Raw genomic sequence first — 22,844 nt, forward strand, 5'->3', positions numbered from 1 at the left:
TGCTTTAAAGTCATGATTGACTATATTTATCATAACACCACTACAATCAGTACATGTAAGCTCATATTAGTATCACTAAGTCATATGTGTTGTGCGAGAAAACCAATTGAGTTTTATAGCATAAACATTGATATCCTTAACTTTAGAGGTATCAATTCAGAATTGGCAATAATAAAAATTTTGTCTATTGAAAAATAACAAATTTTCCATGTGCAAATTGTTTATTGCGGGTTTATCAGTAGACCAAATTCTTATAAATTAATTTTAAAACATATTTTTATATTTAAACATGAGAAAAGTAGCTCTGAATATAACTGAATAGGGACGTGTCAATATTTTTTTTATCCATTGAGATATTAAAAAATTATTTTAACCAATCAGATTACAGTATTTATCTCAAATTAATTTATTCAAAGATGTATAGAACACACAAAGATGACACAAAGGGTTCTTCTTTCGACCACCATTTCTTAGAATGTTATACCATTACAACAATTTGGATACTGCCATTAGAATGATGGAAAACAAAGTTTTACATGATTAACAATTTAATAAATTGTAAGGGTGTGTATACAAATATATGTTTTAATAATAGTAAGGATATGATTTAAAAGCAAGATAAGTATTCTTTTGAATGTCAATGTTAGGAGGAAGATACAAGCAGTAATATACTTTGCTTAAACATCAACAGTTAAATTGTTATGCTGATAACAAATACCACAGGAATTAGTTGAGAACTTCACTTCACCAAAGAAGTAAAAACATTATCTTTTGTAGATGAACTGAAAAAATAGGTGACTATTACTAAAAATACTGCTGGGTCTAGGGTAAGATAGTAATTTTTTGAACAACATAGTATTAATTTTACTTTTTTCAAGCAAACTGTGTCGAAGCTTGACAACTTGTTTTGACTGAATATATCTGTTCTTAATAGAAACAAGTGTAAAATAACAACAATCCCACTGGAATGAAAAATGTCAGCTTAAGGCCACCCATAGGTCTTCAATGAACAATTAAGAAACCCTCACACCACAGGGCTGGCTGCAGTTGGCCCCAAAACATCATTATACATAGGTACAGCAAAACAGTTGCTCTATATTAACTCCAGCAACATAAAAGTAAACTGGAAGTGAAAAGAAAACAAGACATACAGTCTTACAGAGGCCAGAAATTCCTGACTTTGGACAGACACAAAAATTGTGGATGGATTAAAGTACTCCAGCATGATCACAGCCCTCCACCTTTTAAATCTTGCCATTGTGGAAAAATATTACACAATTTAACACACCTAAAAATCTTTTCAAAGGGTCTGAGTCCCTTGTTTAAAAAAGGAATAAAGAAACAGATGATATGTTACATAAATGGACAAACTGTATAATGAAGAACTGCATGTGTCTACAATTTACCCTGGTAAATGAAGATGCCATAGACCTGGTTTGTCAATAGTAGTTAGCAAGCTGTAGTGATCCTGCCCAACAACAGGAGGGATTAGGGTACTTGTCAGTGATAGCAAGCTGTAGTGATCCTGCCCAACAACAGGAGGGATTAGGGTACTTGTCAGTGATAGCAAACTATAGTGTGTCTGTCCACAACAGGGATTAGTGATGTGTGTAGTGTGGTGGTCCCAGAACAGGAATTAGGGTATTTGTCAGTGATATCAGGCTGTAGTGTGTCTGCCCACAACAGGGATTAAGGTACTTGTCAGGGATAATAAGCTGTAGTGTGTCTGTCACATAACAGGAATATGGGTATTTGTCAGTGATAGCAGGCTGTTGTTTGTCTGTGATTAAATTGAACTACATGTGTATTTGATATTTGTGGGTTTTTATGACAAGGTATAACAAAAAAAAGTTATTTTCTCTAAAATCTAAAAACGTCTAGTTGGTTTGGTATCATGGATGAATATAGCATTTTATAAGTTTGATTTAGAGATTTTATTAGATCACACTGCCTGGATGTTATGTGTAGTGGTTTTTAAATGCTAAGTCAACATTTATTCCATTCTAACAAATATATATGTGTGGATCTTCTATACAGGAATGGGAAAACCATTGACTGAATTTCCTATTATAATGATTATGCTATTTTAAACGTGTTAAGGCTTATTTTTAATGATTTAGTTTATTTAAAGCTTTAGCCTATAAACGGAGACAACCAAGGACTCACTATTATTTTAAGTTTACCTTGAGCAATTTATATAATTTCATCTGAATCTAATGAAGTGTTGAGCTTCTATCATGTTTTCCAAATAATTTTATTTATTGATTTTTAATTGAATGGAAGTTTTTGACTTCATTATTTTGTGAATGAATATTTGAAGGAGATACAGTCTTACACTTAAAAGGTAAATATAAAATAGTATACATGTAGTTACATTTATTAAATTTATTTTTTAATAAATTTGTAAACATGCATTTAGAATTAATATTGTGTACAATGTTGAACAGATTGATTGAACAAGTACAGATGTTTTAAAAAAATAGTCGGAATTTCAAGAAAGTTATTGTGAATTCACTTGTGATGCTTAATATTGGTCAGTTTTATACATGTATGGAACTCTGTGATTTGTTATGAAGTTAACTATTTAAAGATAAACCCTTTTACCATATTTGTATTGACTATCAGTTACATATTTCTGATAAATCAATATCCTATTGAAGATATCACATAGAAACTGTTTTGTTGATTCATGACATAAATAGCAACATGTACTATATTGTACAGAAATAGATTTTTGCTGATTCCATTGATGCACATACCGGTGATAATTGTTCACATTTCTTGCTAGTTTAAAGGTAACACACAGGTAAAACATATTTTGTTGGTATAAGCAAGCTATCTGTACTGTACTTATTGTACAAAGTTATTGATTCCTATATTACCTATAGGTGTATAGAATACCAGAGGTATTGGCATTTAACATGTTTCATGTGACCTCCTTAGACTGAATTTTAAAAATCTTGAATAGATATTAATATTAGCATTTAATATATGTGTAGGTAAGCTAGTAAATAGTGTAGTTACAGTTAGATAAGTATAATCTACCCAATATTGAACTTTGGCAAAATGTCTGGCCGAAAAAAAAAAAATAACGAGGCCCAGATATAAGAAAGTTAACAATGCTTAAATAATAATTGTGACTTTTAAAGTTGCAACAATGTTATTTTCTTACAAATGCTAATTTAAATTGATGTTTGCTGGTTGTATGAAGTAGCTGTCTTTTGAATTGAATCAAGATTGAAAATCTGTATTCTTCAAAGGCATATAAGACACACTTTTCACACTTATACTTATGTGTTTCATAATTAGTAGAAGTTGAAAACAATGTATCCCAAAATATCAACTTCTATAATAGGCCAATATAAATGAAAATTCCTAGATTCTCATCCCCTCCTGACCCAAATATTTCACTCCCTGAAAAATTTTAATTAGATTTTTTTACCAATTTATGTCAATTTCCTTCAAATTTACACTTTTTTTACTTTAAATTTGCCAGGCTGCATGCCCACTCACCCCTAATTTTGAAAAATATTGGATGAGATTCTAGGATTTTTTTCAGATGGCCATAGTGATTCAATTTGAACATCAATACGTACAAGCTTTGGCTTCCTGTTTATTTTAACTTTCAGTGGCTTCCTGTTTATTTTAACTTTCAGTAGATATCAAATGCCTTTTCTAAAGTTATCGTATAGGTTTTTCAGAAATATTTGGTATGTTTTTTTAGATAAATTTAAAAAAAATTATTCAGTTAATTTCATTTATGGCATTTTTCATATTACATACTTTATTCCCCATATGTCAGCCCACAAGCCTGGTGGCTCTTATGTGCTAATACCAGTGACCTCAGGTATATAAAACATATTTGATGTTAATAATCTACATCTATGTATTAGAAATACTTACTCTGCTGTTTTGTTGGTAATTTCAGGGGCTAGTACTACAGAATGGATAAGATTATACAGAAATATGACTATGTTAAGGCCACAGAGGAAGACGAGCATGCTTTACAGGCAGAACTTAATGATCTTCCTACAGGGGACATTGCAGAGACAATCAATATTTCAGATGTGAAAAATATTATAAATATATTCGTACAGAAAATATGTAAGAAAGACTTCGTTGCTAAAGTACCAAGGTATTCCCCAGGGACATGGATGAGTAGCGGAACTGCTCAAATTCTTTTAGAGATAATTGAGTATGTATATATAAATGTATTTACCAGTTACTAATTAATTTAAGGTACTTTTGTACTTCCTGTGTCTATGTCTTTAGAAATCTGAGTATCATGCTTGTAATTGATAATAAAAACAAATGTATTTAACTTAACCTTGCAATTTTTTTTTATATTCTAGGCCATTTTCTACAGCTTCTTGGCCTTAGCTCTTCTTTGTAAGATTTTTCACTTGTATTAGTTTCATTATTTATGCATTTTACTATCTTATTAGCTCTTACAGAATAAGCTTTAGAATGTACATTGGTATGGTATTATTAAAATCAAAGACTGAAGTCTTAAAAGTCCCTAATTATTAAATATTCTATGCCACTGATTTTGACTTGCTTTCAACATCCAGGTGAATTTAGTGTTATACTAAACTTAGCTTCCAATTGATCTGTTATTTTCTCAATGCATAGACTTGGTTGAAAATTTAATAAATCACTAATTTTATTGAGTTGAAACTTGATGATTTTAGGTCAATTGATAATATACATTCATGTTCTTTTCCATTTCATATCTTTTGGCAAATTGGACATTTGTACATTTCTAGCAAAATAAGTGTATTCCTTTTTCCAAAGTGATTTATACTTGACATTTTAGAACGCTTCAAAGGTTACGTTGGTTTTAAAAGCTCATTAGAGCATAAGTTGTAATGTTTTATATGTATCAACTTTACTTTTGAGTTTTGAATATTTTTGTGTAACGCAACAGTTTGTCAATTGACTAAGATTGGGAAATTTCAAGTGAAGTTGCCATATGCTCTATTTAAAATTGGGTGACTCTCAATCAAAACAACTCAGAGACTAGGTGTTTCTCAGCTATATTACAATGCTAACTGTTACTAATTGACCATTTCATCTTTTAATGTAAACTTCCCACTCTCATACAAGTCACAAATACAATTAAAACATATGTACATGTATAGTATTTAAGAGGTACACTTTGATCTCGTATGAAGCTAGAAATGACGGTTCTATAGCACCGATCAGCAACATAATGTGGTGTAGTTATATATAATTATGCAAATCATATACGAATGTACAGTACTGAAATTATGACTGCAAGAAGTTGCTAACAATATTAGCAACTTAAAATGCCAGGAAATGATTCCAGTTAATATTTGCTGTATAAGTGGGGTATACCAAATATGACATCGCATGAAACTTCAAGTTTTCATCTGTTACTTTATTATCTTTTCAGCTATGCAGTAGATAATAACAGAATAACAGAATCTGAAGCATTAGATAGTATATTTGATTTATTAGTAGCTATAATTAGAACAACCCCAGGTACATCACATTATGAAACAATAGAGAAACTTGAGGAATATGGAGAAATGTCTAAATACCTAAAGGTAATTTATATAATGATTATAAAATACCACAAATTTGGAAATTAGGCCATCATAAAAAAATTCCTATATTCTCATCCAACATTTTTCAAAATTAGGGTCGGAAGGGCAAATTTTATTTTTTATCAATTAAAGTGAAAAATGCTGTCAATTGGGAAGAAATTGACCAAAATTGGGAAAAATAGGAAAATAAAATTTTTTGGGGAGGGTGAAAAAGTCCGGTCTGGAGTGGATGAGAATCTAGGAAATTTTTTATTTTGGCCTTATTGCAATGTTTTTACTGTCCCAAAAATGTGACTGAGTTTGAATTACAATGACTTTGAATTTTTAGATATTAAAAAATACTGACACCTGCTTGAGAAAAATCTGATAAGTCACGTTTTTGCCAAAAATGACAGTGGCATTAATTAATGCTTGCTATTTTTGTTTATTTTAACAATAGCGTGCATGTATAACAACCCCTTTTGAAATAATAATAATTTTTCAGAAAATGCTTCAATAATCTCATCAGCTTTCATATCATACATGATACATGGGAGTTGTTATTCTTTGAACGAACCATGATTAAAAAATGTTTCAAGAGAAACAAAAATCAAAATATCATTGGTTTGAAAAAATATATGGTTATAACATAATTATCTGATTAGAGTAATCAAGGGAACCAAGATTCTGGCGGAAATCAAAAGAAAAAGCCTTCAGTTTAAAATAGTAAAGGGACAATCATTTATAATATCATATTAACACAGTAATGGTGCTTAATCATTCACCAATATGTCTGGTTCCATGTATCCTTTCAAAGTGTTTATGGAGCAGGAACTAAAGTAAGTGAAATACCCCTTTGTTTTATGTATTTTAGAGTCTAACAGGTGAAAAACTAGAGCAATATGCATCAGCACTTAAGGCTCATGAATTTATCCAAGAAAACATGTCTTTGGAGGACTTATGTGGACTAATGAATTCTTACATGTCTCGACTCGTGGAATATATTGTCAGGTCAGTAAAATATTATGGTACATTATTCTGCTGATGTAATTTAACATGAGAAATAAGTTCAAAAAAAGGTGCCAAAGCTGTGTTATAGTTTAATCTAGCAATGCCAGAGGTTGACTGGTAAGCTATTTGCTGACTATATACCATCCTAACATTGGAATATGGATGAATGGAATTCCAATCTCTTCCAATGTAGGAAGATAAGTTGGTTCTGTTTTTTTGGTTTTTGATCCTTCTGGATCAAAATACCTTATGTTGTCAGTTCATCACTGGAACTTCCCTACTATTTCTGAACACTACACAAAAATATATAGGATGTAATTCCATTTATATCATTCAATACCTCCTTTATATCAAGTAAATATGTTTCTGGCAATTATTCAGCTTAATGATATTCTAATATTTCTGCAAATAAAATTAAGATCTAGTGTTCAAATCAACTGAAGATTTTAGGGACTCCTTTTTGGCCATGAAAGATATTTAGTAATAAATTTGCATTTAGGGAATTTAGTTCTTGCAGTAATGTGTCAAGAAGTATTAAGTACCAGTCCATATAAAATTCAGACAGTGTCATGATGAAGAAAAACCCAACAAACAAACAATGCTTTTCCAGTCTACATATGCTATATTTTTAAATAACAGTTGTCTTTTCCATATTCAGATCTGTACTTTTGAGATAATCATACATTTATTTCCCAATAAAATCAACCAAATTGAACAAAATCAAGCACGATAACTCTTGCAAAGTGCTAATTTTATGTACAATCGATATAAGTTTTATCTCAAAAGTACAACACCCAAATGAATAACATAATGACTGGTTATATGTTCTGTAACTGATTCTGAATAAGAAATAAAAGTGAATTTGATGGGGATTTGACATGCGTGAATCACCTCCTGTCTGTTTTTTTTTTTTAAAAGACTGCTACTTATATGTGTTGAGCCTATTCCATTTAACACATTTATCAGTAAAAATCTCCATTCTATCATTAATATTTACTAATTAATGAATAACAGTGATTTTAATCAAGTAAAATTGGTGGGAAAATTCAAATTGATAAAAAGTGTCTAATTTTTCAAAATCATATGTCAGAGACTTATAATTAAAGATATAAGAAACTTGTTAATTAGCCAGTTTATCATTAAAATTATCACACAGCGGGGAACAAGTTTTCCTGACCTTTCTACCTTTTTATCAAACTACTTTTTGCCCTTTTGATAAAATGATCTAAAATAATTGTAGCAGACACTCAAAAGACATAAAAATGGGAAACTGAAGATTTTATTCAATTATCTTTTAAAACAAAGAAGTTGCGATAGGTTAATGTGAAAATAATGAATTTAGTTTTGATTTATTTTCATTTTCGTAAAAATCTGGGGATAGGTAACACAAGCATATTTTCAGTTAAATAGTTTAGACAACAGGTTTAGCTATGAAAAGTCAAAACAAAAATGTTCTAAATCATTAGATATAGACTTACTAAGGGTTGAATTGATGGATTGTTTTGATTTGAAATCCTTTTTTTTTACAGGGATAGAGAAGATAGTAAAGATAAACACATATGGACAGTGTTTTTAGATCTTTATCTATTTTATATGCTACATACCAGTGATGTGCCAGATGAGCTGCATGAAGCTCTAGAATACTGTGGCAATGTGTTTTGGTACCACTATGACAGAAACCCATTTAAGGTACAAAAAGAGTTTTTATATGACTGCAAAAATCTTGCCATCATATATTGATATCATACTGTCATTATTGTCAGTGTCTTCATTGCTGTAGGGGTTTTCAGACAATAACTTAAAGCTGCATTAGCTGCCAAATTTGTTCAGTTTTGATTCTACCGAATTTTGCTGATTCAATGAAATAGGTTTGTAGTAATACAATTGAAGCAATAAATGTCGGTAATACCTACAGAATATTGTGAAAACAACGGTTTTTTAATCAGAGAAGATTGATAGCTCTGATCTAATTATTTTTCGCCATTACTTCCGAAGATTACCGACATGACGTCCACCTGGGTTAAATTTACTTTAACCTTGGTAAAAAAATAACAATAAAGGATACACAGGTAAGCATGTGTCTTGTTTTCAAATAAATAATGACCATATTTGTGCCACATTATATATCACAATACATAAATTTCAAAAGGATCCTTGAGTTACATTGGAACCTTTTTCTTTTACGGCTTATGTTTGTCGGTCTTCCTTGCCGTTGAATAACTACTTTCGTTTGCAATTAGATTTGTTATTAAAGAAGCGATCTTTATAGCACATGTGCGGATTAAGGTCACCAGAAGTCACATGCCTGCAAATTTATCTAGGTCAATTTTTTGTCTTGGAAGAAAATAAATATACAGACACCTATTTCATGTATTAAATGCATTTTAGTTGTGGATATCAAATAAAGTTATACAGAAAAAGTAAAATTTAGTAGAAATAATTCAAAATTAAGACATATTTCAACAGAAACAAAAAATTACGAAAATGACAGCTAATGCAGCTTTAAGAGACTTTTGATTCTGTCTTATTCTAGTTCTGTATTTTATGGCAATCAAAATTCAGAACTGTTTCAATCTTGCATGGTGTGTCCATACTTTTGCCTAACTGTTCAAGGTTCAACTTTTATGGTCATATCAAGCTGTGTTCTGTAAACCTTCTATTTTCAACCCGTTTTAAAAGCTGAGACATGAAAATATTCTACAAAAGAGCCATAAATTATATTTATCAGATATTGGAAAAAAACTCTTTTTTTTTATACATTAAATTTTATGACAAAGAATTCTTGATGAATGGTAACTTATGTTTCCTGTTTGCACATAATGTAATGTAAAAAAAGGAGGAGCTATAGATTTTTCATGATGGGTTATCAAAGAAAATTGATAAAAGAAAAATATTCAGTATTTAAGATATAAGGCTGCAATCGCCTATATGGTTAATTTATTTCTAATTTACAGGGTTATCCTGATACAAAAGTCTTAAGTCAACACATGGAGAAAATTGGCACTTTTATTATGGCTCCTGACTTTCCCAGGGGTAGACAACTCAGGGTTAAAGACTATATAGAATATCTTGTTGAAATAAAGTGAGTAGTTGCCCTTATATTTTACAATGAATTAGCCTCTTTAAAACAAAGAACTTTACATTAATTTTGATAAATACTGTTAAGGCTGATGTCTGGTTTTTGATGTTATTTTCTTTGCCAATCAAATTATTGCATGTCAGAACATATTTTTTCAAAACTGAGGTAATAAATTGTAAGACTATTAAAAGTCTATCGATTTCTTTTTGGATAACGATTTTCTTTACAATTTCTTGATCATATATGTTACCCCTGGTTTAAGATATACTTGGCGTGGATTTTTTTTCACTTTACTTCTGTCCTGACATTTATGATTTTTATACTATTGTATTGAGATAATTTGTTTGTACGTTTTTATTTTTCATAGTGAATTGTAATCCTGTCTTTTTATTTCAAATTGAGCTTAGACCACTCCAAAAAACCTATTTGTGGTCCTTTACCAAAATTTTAATGCAAAACTGTGAATATCTATACACAGATTTTTACTGCATTGGAAAGCAAAATTGGTAAAACATCCTCTTATTTCAGGAGTGACCAATTAATTGAAGTATTTCCTGAAATGATGGGTTTATTTAAATCCATTTGTTTGTCAAAAAAAGCCAAGGAGATGGAGAAAATCATAGGTACATTCAGACATATATTTGATAAATTGGATAAAAAGGCTTTGGAGGTGAGCTTAATTAAAGGTTTTAAGTTCTTTTTTTTTAGTTTTCAGACAATGACAGTAATAGTCCAGCTTTTAATAGCAAAAACTTATCATCTTTAATCATTTAGTTCAATAGTTAGAGTACTGTTAAAAAAGTAGTAGTTTAGGGTGTGTGGTCTGTAGGGAAATCTACTTGATTTGAAGCTCTGTTTAGGGATGTAATGATAAAATGTTTTTACATTACTCCATCATGAAATCATTGAAACTGCAATACTGAAATAGAGCTATTTTATGTGGGGTACAAATAATTATGGTTTTATTTAGCCAAAAATAAAAAAATACCAACAAATGGTAAAAAAATAATCCTATATAAACTGTGATGTCTATACAAAACCCATTAATTAAGGTTTTTTTTTAAAAAAAAAAAAGAAAAAAACACAATTGATACACACAAATATCTCTTCACAGTATTTCCTCACTTTTGAGACAAGGACATTCATATTTTTAGCCATACAGAGACTTTCTTATCTTACCCACAGGTGAGATGAAACACCAGATGTTTGTTAGGTCACAACAAAATGCTTTATTATGTCTTGTATATACAAATGAATAGTGGCAAGCATGGCCTTTTGAATTGGTGTACTTATCACAAAATTAATTTTTAGCTCACCTGGCTATAGTAGTAGTTATAGCAGTTTCTCCTATGAAACTACTGAATGGATTTGGATGAAACTTAAGATGATTGTACCATAGAGTATCCTGCACAAAAATGACCGTTTCGATTTTTGAGTTTATTCACCATCAGAAGATGGACCTTTGCCGAAATTTTCAAAATGATTTGTTGCCTGTTGTAGAAGTTGTGGCCCCTGAAACAGAATTCTGTTGTCGTTTTTCATGTGTACAACTCTATGAAACCCATTGCAACAAAATTTCATAAAAAGTTGGCATAATATTTTTTAAGGATTTCCTGCACAGCTAATCCTTCAAAATTTTTCGTCGGTCAGAAAACATAAAACACAAAAATAATAGAACTTATGGGTCAGACAGAAGTTTTTCACATGTATCTCCATAACTGTTATGTTAAGCCGAATTCTGACTGCTTAAAAGTGTTCAGTATGATAAGATCTGTCTAGTGAAATTTGTTTTAATCTGTTAAGCCATGTTGGAGTTATTATCCTTTTTTAATGTTTTTTTGATCTTTTAATGTTTTTTCTTTAAAAAATCTTCTCCTCTGACATAACTTGACCAATTAGAACCAAACTTGGTATGAAATTTCCTTAGGGTAACCTGAATAGAATGATGTGGGGATTTTTGATCCATCGAAAAACGTGGCTGTCTTCACAAAAAATAGAACATGACAGACAGAAGTTTTTCGCATACATATCCAAATCAGTTAGTTTATCCAAATTCTTTCAATTGCCAAAATGATCCTTATTATAAAGCCTACAGAAGTCTGCATTGGATCAAAGTTGTCGGAATGACTCCTTGTTAAAGTTTTTGCCCTTGAAAGTTGAAAAATGATGTTTTTAGCAGTTTTCAGCCGATATCTTGAAAACTATAATAGATAGAAAGAAGCAGTTTTCAAGATATTGGCTGAAAACTATAATAGATAGAAAGCAACTTTTAATTGAAGAAATGATCTTTATGATAAGTCCTACCTAAGTCTTTGTGAGTCAAAATTGTTGGACATCTCCTTGTTAGAGTTATTACCTTTGAAAGGCAAAAATTTAATCAGGTGAGCATTTTGTTAATTTTATGAAAAAGAATCAAAGACTAGTAAATTTCAGACACCATTTTAAAAGGTTTCAATGGTCACTTACTCAGTGGAGACTTGTCAGAGAATATGAAATCCGTGATTGTCTAGGATTTCTCTGAAGTGTTTGAGTCTTATATCACAGTTTGTGTTGTAATTACTTTGAATTTATACTTTTAGAAAAATCCAAAGATGTTTGAATCCTGGGCTACCAATATGATAGAAGTATTGGGGAAGATGAAGGATAAAATGTTACTGTGTAATGTTTTAGATAGGATGATTTCTGATATGATGGATACCTACAAACCTTCTAAGTAAGAATAATTATTCAAACTCGCAAGTATGGAAACACATACCAACCTTCTAAGTAAAGACAAACATTCAAACCTAACTAAAGACAAACATACAAACCTTCCAAGTAAAGACAAACATACAAACCTTCCAAGTCAAGACAAACATACCAACCTTCCAAGTCAAGACAAACATACAAACATTCTAACTAAAGATAAACATACAAACCTTTCAAGTAAAGACAAACATACAAACCTTCTAAGTCAAGACAAACATACAAACCTTCTAACTAAAGACAAACATACAAATATTCTAACTAAAGACAAACATACAAACCTTCTAACTAAAGACAAACATACAAACCTTCCAAGTCAAGACAAACATACCAACCTTCCAAGTCAAGACAAACATACGAACCTTCCAAGTCAAGACAAACATACAAACATTCTAACTAAAGACAAACATACAAACCTTTCAAGTAAAGACAAACATACCAACCTTCTAAGTCAAGACAAACATACAAACCTTCTAACTAAAGACAAACATACAAACCTTCCAAGTCAAGACAAACATACCAACCTTCCAAGTCAAGACAAACATACGAACCTTCCAAGTCAAGACAAACATACAAACATTCTAACTAAAGACAAACATACAAACCTTTCAAGTAAAGACAAACATACCAACCTTCTAAGTCAAGACAAACATACCAACCTTCCAAGTCAAGACAAACATTCCAACCTTCCAAGTCAAGACAAACATACCAACCTTCCAAGTCAAGACAAACATACGAACCTTCCAAGTCAAGACAAACATACAAACATTCTAACTAAAGACAAACATACAAACCTTTCAAGTAAAGACAAACATACCAACCTTCTAAGTCAAGACAAACATACAAACCTTCTAACTAAAGACAAACATACAAACCTTCCAAGTCAAGACAAACATACCAACCTTCCAAGTCAAGACAAACATACGAACCTTCCAAGTCAAGACAAACATACAAACATTCTAACTGAAGACAAACATACAAACCTTTCAAGTAAAGACAAACATACCAACCTTCCAAGTCAAGACAAATGTACAAACCTTCTAAGTAAAGACAAACATACCAACCTTCTAAGTCAAGACAAACATACCAACCTTCCAAGTCAAGACAAACATACCAACCTTCCAAGTCAAGACAAACATACAAACCTTCTAAGTAAAGACAAACATACCAACCTTCCAAGTCAAGACAAACATACAAACCTTCTAAGTAAAGACAAACATACCAACGTTCCAAGTCAAGACAAACATGCAAACCTTCTAACTAAAGACAAACATACCAACCTTCCAAGTAAAGACAAACATACCAACATTCCAAGTCAAGACAAACATACAAACCTTCTAAGTAAAGACAAACATACCAACCTTCCAAGTAAAGACAAACATACCAACGTTCCAAGTCAAGACAAACATACAAACCTTCTAACTAAAGACAAACATACAAACCTTCTAACTAAAGACAAACATACCAATGTTCCAAGTCAAGACAAACGTACAAACCTTCTAACCAAAGACAAACATACCAACCTTCCAAGTAAAGGCAAAGTGTAGTCAAGGGAACCAAGATTTTGGCAGGAATCAAAAGAATGTAATCCAGGGACAACGACCAGACATGGAAAACAGACAAAGAACATAAAATAACCAAAATGATACTTATAAAGTAACAAAAGTAAATGAGCAACTCTGACTCCGCTAAAAACTGGGAACATGGACCAGGTGCAACGGTAGTATAAGCCTCTTCTGCTTTTCTAGAAACACCCGCCAAGTTTCTCATAAAAAGACAAGTGCCAGGTAGAAGATAGAGGAAAAGAAAACTGACACATTGAACAAATCAGTTTTCACGATGCAGATGGATACGCCGTAACAATCCACCAGTTCATGATGACAACCATAAAACTTCTGTGGTGATTGTAAATAGGGTGATACAAAAAGTCTGTATAGTCAGGCAAGCTACATAAATACCTGCTTAGTAAGAGAAAAAAACATACTAACTTGCCAAGTAAAAAAAAAAAAAACATACAGACTTGCCAGGTAAGAATAAACATACAGACCTGCCTAGTAAGAATAATAGGATAATTAATTGGAAATAGTGAATAACCAAAATATGATCACTCATTCCACGCATGAGTTAAATCTTCATGTGTTCTTGACATGGGTGATCATGGTTCGTTTGTTTGTTAGTTGGGATTTAACGTCCGAGCAGCAATATTTCAGCTATATTCAGACGAGATCATGGTTTGGTTATTCACGATAACCAATTGATTATCCTATTTATTATAAAGATTTCCTCCATTATTCGTTGGTATTTTCATTATAATTTTATGAACAGCAGATTGATATTTGTGTAGTGATGTTTTTGGCAGGAGAAAGTGTGAGAGTGAAATTTCAGAATTTATCTAACAGTGTGAAATATCAATATTTTTTTCTCTTGAAACATTTGGTAAATCACTGCCATCTATATAATAATAAACATTTATCCTGCAATGAGTCATTAAAGGGCAAATAATGAGTGTCAGAATGGCTCAGAAGGGGAGTAACTGCTCGGCAGAGCCTTGCAGTTACTTCCCCTTCCTTAGCCTCATACAAATACTTTCTATATTTTTCTGTAATACTCTTATATTGTATACATATTTCTTTGACCAAAATGGGTAAAAATGCAGATTGTATTTTCACTTTGATTAAAAGAACACTACAAACAATATTATAACTATAATACCATTTTGTTAACATGGTACACCTGGAGGGTAGTGCTTCTGTCTCATGAATTTTTCACATCCTATATAGCAGAACTTATAAACTTGCGGAGTGTTACATAATAAATCAAAAAGCAGTGATAGGTCTGTGAAGGAGATAGGTTCAGTGTATGAAAAATGACTCTTGAAACAACTAAATTGCCGAACAATTAAGACATGTTCCAGAACAAATACCCATAGCAAGGAGAAACGAAAGAAAGAATTATATTAAAAAATCTAAAAAATGTTTATATCATATAGTATCTGCAAGAATGAGTCCTGTAATTGAAAACTTTAGAGAGTTGTGATTTAGAGTCCTGTAATTGAAAACTTTTAAAGGTTGTTTTTCCTGTGATTGTAGAGGAGACGAGAAGTACTGGTTTCCATTGGTAAGAGGTATGTTGGCCATACCAGATAAAAGTATACTTGGACGAGTCAAACATATCGTTGAAGAGAAAAAGTTAAGAAGAATGTGGAACTGGAAGGTAAATGAGAGATAACTATATATCTGGGTGAAACATCCCTGCTTGGATAATGGTATTTCTTTTCCCAATCTTTAAGTAAAAAAAATTAAGTCCTTTCCAGAGCTTGTGTCTTATTGTAAGATCCTGCTTTTATAATTTTTAATTCAACTGCATCAAATTCTTCCAAAACCTGCCTGTGGATTTGTGTTATATACTGAACTTCATGCATCCATTTGTGCAAGAGTTTGTTCAAGCAACAGACCCTTTTGTGGTAACTTTGGGATAGCTGATGAGCTTGCATGGAGCATGTCCAATATATGGTTCCATGAGAAAACTTTTGTTCTACCCAAGCCCTACCTTGTGAAGTGTTAACTTACCACAAAAGGATCAATATCAAGACCTTTACAGAGCATGCCAGGCCTTGGTATGGGTACCTGAGTGGCTTAAATATCAATATAAAGTCATAAATTGGTCATGTCAACATGTATGTATGATAATATAAGTACATGTAGATGGATAAATACTGGTAGCATATCAATTTTTGTGATGGACAGATAAGCCCAAGAAAAATTGACCCACAAAATTTATTTTTAACACTGTATAATGTCTCTTTTTTGATACGATGAAAATTGATACCTGCGAATGTGTCTGCGAAAATTTGCAATTGTGAAAATTAATAAGTTTACAGTATAATGTTTGATTTCTAAGTGATCTTAACTCCTAGCTGTCACTACAACAAGGTTTACAGAATAGTTTTTTCTTTAGGATAACATTGATGAAGCCAAGGCCTGGATAGCTGTGGTAGATAGATTAGACTTGCCAACAGAAGATACATGTGATGACTTTTGGCAAGTCAAGGATTGTGCTTCCAACTGTGGGGAAGTAATTAAAGAACTTATTGAAATGTTACAGTAAGAGTTTAGTCTGTAATTGAATGATATGTCTTAGACTTGACTTTGCTCTTACAATTATGTAGGGATTGTTCATTAAGATACACAACTTAGAAATGCATCATGCTATAGTAACCTGGAAGTCTCTGTAATATTTTCGTTCCATTAGTTTCTCTCAAATATAACCTCGGGTTGCCAGTGACTTCTTCTGTCTTTTGATTGGCTAAGCGAATATGACGTTATTTTATTTACTTTATACGTTCTAATATTCAAATTAAAAAAAAAATCTGTTTAAATATTTTTATCATCTTCCAATACAAATGCACAATAAATAAATTAATTAAGATAATTTCATCTTTGTTTATATTTTATTTCATAAGCGGCAGTTTACTCATATATTGTGCATATCCATCACAGGTGACCTGAGTCTATATTTTTGCGATCCTAGGGATATTGACGAGGGAACTAGATTAGATGCTATAGGAATAATGATGTGTATTGGTTATAGTACTTCTGTACTTTATAATTCATACAATCTGGGGGTTTGTTGATGAAATGTTTTGTCATCTTTTGACATCAAGTCTCATTTGCATTACTATATTGAAATACAAAAAAATAAAAAAAGCAAATGCGTTAGCAATATGCCAGAAAATATTTTTGAAGTATCACATTATTTTCAGCATTTTTTGTTGTTTTATTTTATAGGATAGTTAAACTAGAACATCTGATCATGCCAGAGATAGGAAGAATGACAATGAGCCACATGGAGAAGAAAATAGTTGAAAACAACAATATGGTAGATAGATACATTGGAAAAATAGATTTTGAGGTGAATATATAGTATTATTATTATAGGTAGCAGTTATTTATTGAATGTGCCCTGTGTAAAAAGAAGTCAATAATTCACCCTGTGAAATGAACATGGTAATTTCACTCTTGGACTTTCTGCCCCCAAAATGTCAACAGAAGAATATCAATCCGTTGTTCACAAAATTAAAAATTTACGTTGAAAATATCAGTAAATTATGGAGATAATCTATGTAATACATGGTATAATTAATTGGTTATCTTGAATAACCAAAATATAATCACTTGAACCAAGAACACAGGAAGACAAAACAGTTCTGCATGCTCATTAATTTTTGGCATTTTATGGCCCTTGTGATCATATTTTGGTTATTTACTCTTCCCAATTAATTATCCTATTTGTATTTGTTTGTTCTAATAGAACTATCAAGAGGAGAAAAAACCTATATAAAAAAATACCAGAAAAATGCTAGTTCTGTTTTTTCTCACAATGTGTTATGATATTTCTTCATTAACCACACTAATTAAAAAAAAATAAGTGCTTGCTTCCTAAGTAGGGAGGCAAGTGCCTTATATGTGTTGTATTGACCCTGGGGTCAGTTCCGTCCTTATCTAGGGGAGTGCTAACCTTCTCTCCTTTCTAACAACACATTCATTTGAGGAAGCTATTGATATATATACTGCTGAGGTTTGAAAACTGTTTTTGTTGAGGTTTTGAATTTAAAGTTATTCAACTAAAAAATGCACAAATTATTTTCAATAAGTATTTTATTAGTATTATATGATAGATTATAATCTGTTTATCATAATACTATTAAATTTGCAAGCTAATTAATTGTTGAATTGTTTATGAGTTACAATGATAGGATTTAAATCAAGGGAGATAATAACTTGAGAGTTGTTTTTATGAGATTTCTTATTGTAGTTGCATATTTACATAGATCAGTTTTCTGTTTATGGTCTTGTCAGTTGAATGTACTGTACTTCTTTAATATCTTAAGATTTTTTTTGGTTTTAAATCTCTGCACAGACCAATAAAACTTTAGTTCCTGTCCAATAATTCTAAATATGATTGTCCAATCTTGAAGGAATTTGTTTTATGTTTCAAAAATGAATACAAATTTTAATTCTAAAAAAACTATAATTTTTGCTGTCAGAACTTCCTTTTTAACTTTATTTGTGGACAGTACTTTTTACAATGTGCAGTTTGAATAAAGACTCATTAAAATCTCATTATGGAAGCAAAAATATTTTTTGTCCTCTTTATTTTTATAAAACATATAGACATTGTTGATTGGTATACCTCTTTTCCTGCCTTCACATGAATTCATACTTTGTTAAACCCTTTATAATAAGTTCATGATTGCATGTGCACTTTGAAAACAAAGGTTCATGAGTTTTACTCTTATTAAGTTTAATACATGTTTTGAATACAAACACTGTCAAGATTTTTAAAGTTAGACTGGGCAATGTCAATAAAAAAATGATTTTATTCTTTTTTTGTAGAAATGTACTGAGGTTGTTCCCGAGATTGCAAAGAGATTTGAGCCATTGTTAATGGATGAGGATTACCCATGGTTAGATATCACTGTGCGAATGAATGGCCTGCATTTGTTTGATTTATGTTTTGAACCATACAAGTAAGAGTTGTAAAAATATTACATGTATTTTTTGATAAAGTCATTGTTTTGTTTTAATTAAAAATGTGTGACGTTCTGTTTATTCTGGCAAAAACTTCAGAGAATTTATAATAATCAAAATCAGATACTGAAATGATTTCACTTTAAATCAGCGTTGGAGTAATTGTTAGGACTGTAAAAATTAATGAAAGTTTAATTGAGAAAGTGTATATTATACTCGGGACAGAAAGTCGAAATAAGTTTATAAGATACACAAATAAACTACTGGAGTTCATTATAACTGTATAAAGATGTCATGTAAAATAACTTTAGCCAACATTATAAATGTCTTCACAGTTATATGCTTTAGGTTCAGTGAAACATGGAGCTTTCATCACCAAATTGACAGTAATTACAAACATTAAATATTCATAATTTAATTACTGTGAGTTATTTCAGCAATTCAGAAGAAATTCCAAACGAAGTTAATGAGGTTGTTATGAAGATATTAGATTATTCAATGGACGATGACAGAGAATTCATCAATGTGGAAGATGGACAAGAAACTTTATTTGCATTGCTTATTGCTCATGCTGCTATTTTCATCACCATGGTATGATTTTAATTATTAGTTACGTTTTTTGCACAAGAAACAGAAACTTACCTACCATGCAGTATCTATAAAAGAATTTTTATGTAAAAGAAATCAACACTTGATTGATTTCAGTTTAAATGCACTTGTAATTTATCCCCCCCTCCTTATATTGAATGGATGGTATGTTGGAATCACCTTGTCTGTCTGTCTGTCCGTCCATCCAAATTTCTTTGCAATTATCTCTGCTGCTATTATATGGAGTCATTTCAAATTTGGTTGTGTCTTAAATATAGATGAGGCATGTGTTTTAAGCAATTTAGGATGCTGTCCGATATCAATTTTCTGTACGAGTGGGGGAACTCTTTGTTTATTTTTGTCACAACTTAAATGAGTGCGATACTGTTCATTACTTGATTATCTATTATCTTATCTATTATCTTACTTAATACATAATTTACTTCATATTTTCCTAGCATTGTTCTAAAGGGACAGGAAGATTAGTCATACCTGTTTTGAAGAAAATTTTAAAGTTTAGAAATTCTGATGAAGAATTTCTTCAAAAGGCTGCTCGTGATTCTTTAACTATTGCTGGAGCACTCAGTCCTGAAATTATGGTGGAAATACTTGATCCTCTGATAGATTGGTATATTGAGGATCAGCCATCAGAACTTTTGAGTTTGTATACAGAGTTCCTTTATATATATATTATGTGCAACTCCTTTGTTATACAATATTTTATTACATGCAACTGGAAAAATATTAACAACAGTTTCTTAGATGTAATTATTGTCTTCATTTATTTTTGTGAATTTGTTGATGTGGGGAAAAATGTGATTAACAATTAAAAAGATGCTTTTTCTCATTGCAATTACAATCCATTCAGTTCTCTTCTTAAACTGGGTTCAAAATAAATTTTTGATGGATTTATTGGTTTGTGTAAGTGCCTTGTAAATATTTGTCCAAAACTGAAATTGGTTTGTCTTTTTAAAAAACGGATGTAGGTCTGTTGTATGATAAACCTCTAGCAGATAGATTAAAAACGTTGTATGTACTGTATATTTGTTCTAATGTTCAAGGTAATATTTAAATAGCTACTTTTTGAGTATCATTTATGGGTAAATTATATACTGGTATGATTATAACTTATTGCTTCATAGAATACAGTAACTTATGGGAAATGATGTCAGTTGCATAAACTTTTCTTTTTTTAGAAAAAAAAGACATTTACAAAACATTCAGAATTTCGTGTTTCCATTCTGTTTTATTATGATTCCTAGGGACACTTTTTAATATTTATGATATGATTACTTTTAGGTATTTTCCCTAGGATTCTTGTTCTAAATCCTGAACCTGTAAAAAGAAAAATGGATGATTTCCTCACTGCTTGTAAAAAGGATTCTGAAAATTGTTCAAGTCATGTTACAACATTCTACACAATGGCAGAGAAACATCCTGAGGTAATAAAATCATAGGAATTCTGTTCTGATGGCATCCTCTTTTCTAATGCCCATAGATCAGTATCAATATCTATGGAAACCATAGTCAGATAAAGGGAGTTGGACATTGTGGTTGTGCCTTTGATTAAATATTCATTCTAGGAAATGGTATTTTAGTTGAGTCCAATCATGTTCTAATAACTACATATTATTTCTTTGACATAGTTTTTTATGGGGAGTTTGATCCTAGATTTCTAGATTTGAGTGTTATAGACAGGGGAGTATATAATATCATAATTAGGGAAGACAAAAAGGACACTTTGATAAGTAATTATTTTTAAATACAGAGCTGAAGTCTCTTTAAAAAGTGTCTCTTTTTACAGTTTGATTTGAACAGTAATACAGAGGTCACTATAAACAGTGGTTCTTTATAAAGAAGTCTCTCTTAACAGTGGTCCTGTTATACAGAGGACACTTTAAAAAGTGGTTCTAAATACAGAGGTGACTTATACACTCCTTGAAGTGTTCACATTTTCCATTTTAGTGTTAGTGCAATGTTTATGGTGCGTTTACACATCGTTTTGCGCTCGTTTAACTGCACGATAAACGCACACTAAAGGCACGATAGAAGTGTTTGTTTAAAGGCACGCTAGGAGCGTTCATTTAAATGCATAATTGAAGCATTCATTTATATGCAGGATATGAGCGTTTGTTTAAACACACGATAGAAGTGTTCGTTTATTTTTGTACTCTGATTTTTTCCTTGATTCAACAGTTATTTTTATATTTTTCGCTATTATTTGTCAATATTTTTATTTTTATATCGTTTGTCTATTGTGTGTTTAAACGCACACTATGAGCATTCATATATCATGCACTTAAACACACAATAGAAGCGTTTGTTTATGGTGTGTTTGGTGAGCATTTAGCATGCATTTAGGTATTGTGCGTGCTGGAAACCTAAACGTCTCAAGGAGTGTAACAGTGGTTCTCTGTACAAAGGCTGCTTTTAGATGTGGTTCTTAAAGAGTAATCAAGGGGACCAAGTTTATAGCGGTAATCAAAAGAATGTAATCCAGGGACAAAGACCAGACATGGAAAACAGACATACACAACAAAGAACATAAAGTAAATAAAATCATACATACATATTAACAAAAGCAAATGAGCAACTAGGACTCCAGTAAAATCTGGGAGCATGGACCAGGTGCACCAGTAGGGTAAGCGTCCTCTGCTTTTCTAGAAACAACCGCCGAGTTGTTCATAAAAAGTCAAGTTTGGGGGTAGACGAACGGGGAAAGGAAAACTATGACCTGTTGAATTAATCAGTTTTCATGGTGCAGATGGATACACCGTAACGATCCACAAGTTCATGATGATGACCATTAAACTTCTGTAGTGATGAATTCAATCTTGTAGCAACATAACCCTGTTCCAGAACCCTATTTGTTAGAGTTCTAGCTTGATACAAAAAGTTTGTGTAGTTGAACAGTGGTTCTATGTATAAAATCCACTTTTAGAAGTAGTTCCTTTATAGAGGTCACTTTTAGAAGTGGTTCTTATATACTGAAGTCACTTGTTAAAGTGTTTTTTAATACAGAGAACACTTTAAATAGTGGTTCTCTGTACAAAAGCCACTTTTTGGTACATTATACATTAGTCACTTTTAACAGGGGTTTCTTTTATACAGAGTTTACTTTAAAAGTTTTTTTTTAAATACAGAGGTCACTTTTAACAGTGGTTCTCTGTACAACGACTACCAATTGAAGTGGTTCTTTATACATAGGTCACTTTTAAGAGTGGTTCTTCATACAGAGGCAACTTTTACCTGTTTTTTTTTTGTTTTGTGCAGAGGTAATTTTTTACAGTGTTTCTCTATATAGAGGTCAACTTACTGCTAGAATGTAATTTATGGACCAAA

At 31.3% G+C, this 22,844-nt stretch overlaps 2 protein-coding genes and 1 non-coding gene across 4 annotated transcripts in view; 2 read left to right on the forward strand and 1 right to left on the reverse strand.

Moving 5' to 3' along the window:
• Positions 1-1,978: 1,978 nt before the first annotated feature.
• Positions 1,979-22,844, forward strand: part of LOC148622071 (uncharacterized) — a 30,288-nt gene continuing 9,422 nt past the window's right edge. The window contains exons 1-15 of one of the 2 annotated variants that reach the window (XM_088571586.1): positions 1,979-2,344; positions 3,929-4,195; positions 5,417-5,570; positions 6,424-6,560; positions 8,090-8,249; positions 9,515-9,642; positions 10,168-10,309; positions 12,219-12,352; positions 15,474-15,597; positions 16,342-16,487; positions 17,172-17,295; positions 18,780-18,913; positions 19,352-19,505; positions 19,961-20,162; positions 20,802-20,944. In XM_088571586.1, coding sequence (XP_088427712.1) covers positions 3,945-4,195; positions 5,417-5,570; positions 6,424-6,560; positions 8,090-8,249; positions 9,515-9,642; positions 10,168-10,309; positions 12,219-12,352; positions 15,474-15,597; positions 16,342-16,487; positions 17,172-17,295; positions 18,780-18,913; positions 19,352-19,505; positions 19,961-20,162; positions 20,802-20,944 — 2,133 coding nt within the window. In that variant the 5' untranslated portion in view covers positions 1,979-2,344; positions 3,929-3,944. Of the gene's footprint in view, positions 2,345-2,544; positions 2,807-3,928; positions 4,196-5,416; positions 5,571-6,423; positions 6,561-8,089; positions 8,250-9,514; positions 9,643-10,167; positions 10,310-12,218; positions 12,353-15,473; positions 15,598-16,341; positions 16,488-17,171; positions 17,296-18,779; positions 18,914-19,351; positions 19,506-19,960; positions 20,163-20,801; positions 20,945-22,844 lie in introns of those variants that run through there. The other variant, XM_088571587.1, reaches the window with a different exon arrangement.
• LOC148622072 (uncharacterized) lies at positions 12,381-13,931 on the forward strand. Its single transcript, XM_088573849.1, has one exon. The coding sequence runs from the start codon at positions 12,381-12,383 to the stop codon at positions 13,929-13,931; it is 1,551 nt and encodes a 516-aa protein (XP_088429975.1).
• LOC148622073 (U6atac minor spliceosomal RNA) lies at positions 17,801-17,923 on the reverse strand. The gene has a single exon (XR_015921280.1). It is a non-coding gene; the product is annotated as a U6atac minor spliceosomal RNA (small nuclear RNA).

The sequence above is a fragment of the Perna viridis genome, chromosome 3 (assembly GCF_037379345.1).
Source record: "Perna viridis isolate PV_CMFRI_1.1 ecotype Kerala chromosome 3, ASM3737934v1, whole genome shotgun sequence".
Classification (NCBI taxonomy): Eukaryota; Metazoa; Mollusca; class Bivalvia; order Mytilida; family Mytilidae; genus Perna; species Perna viridis.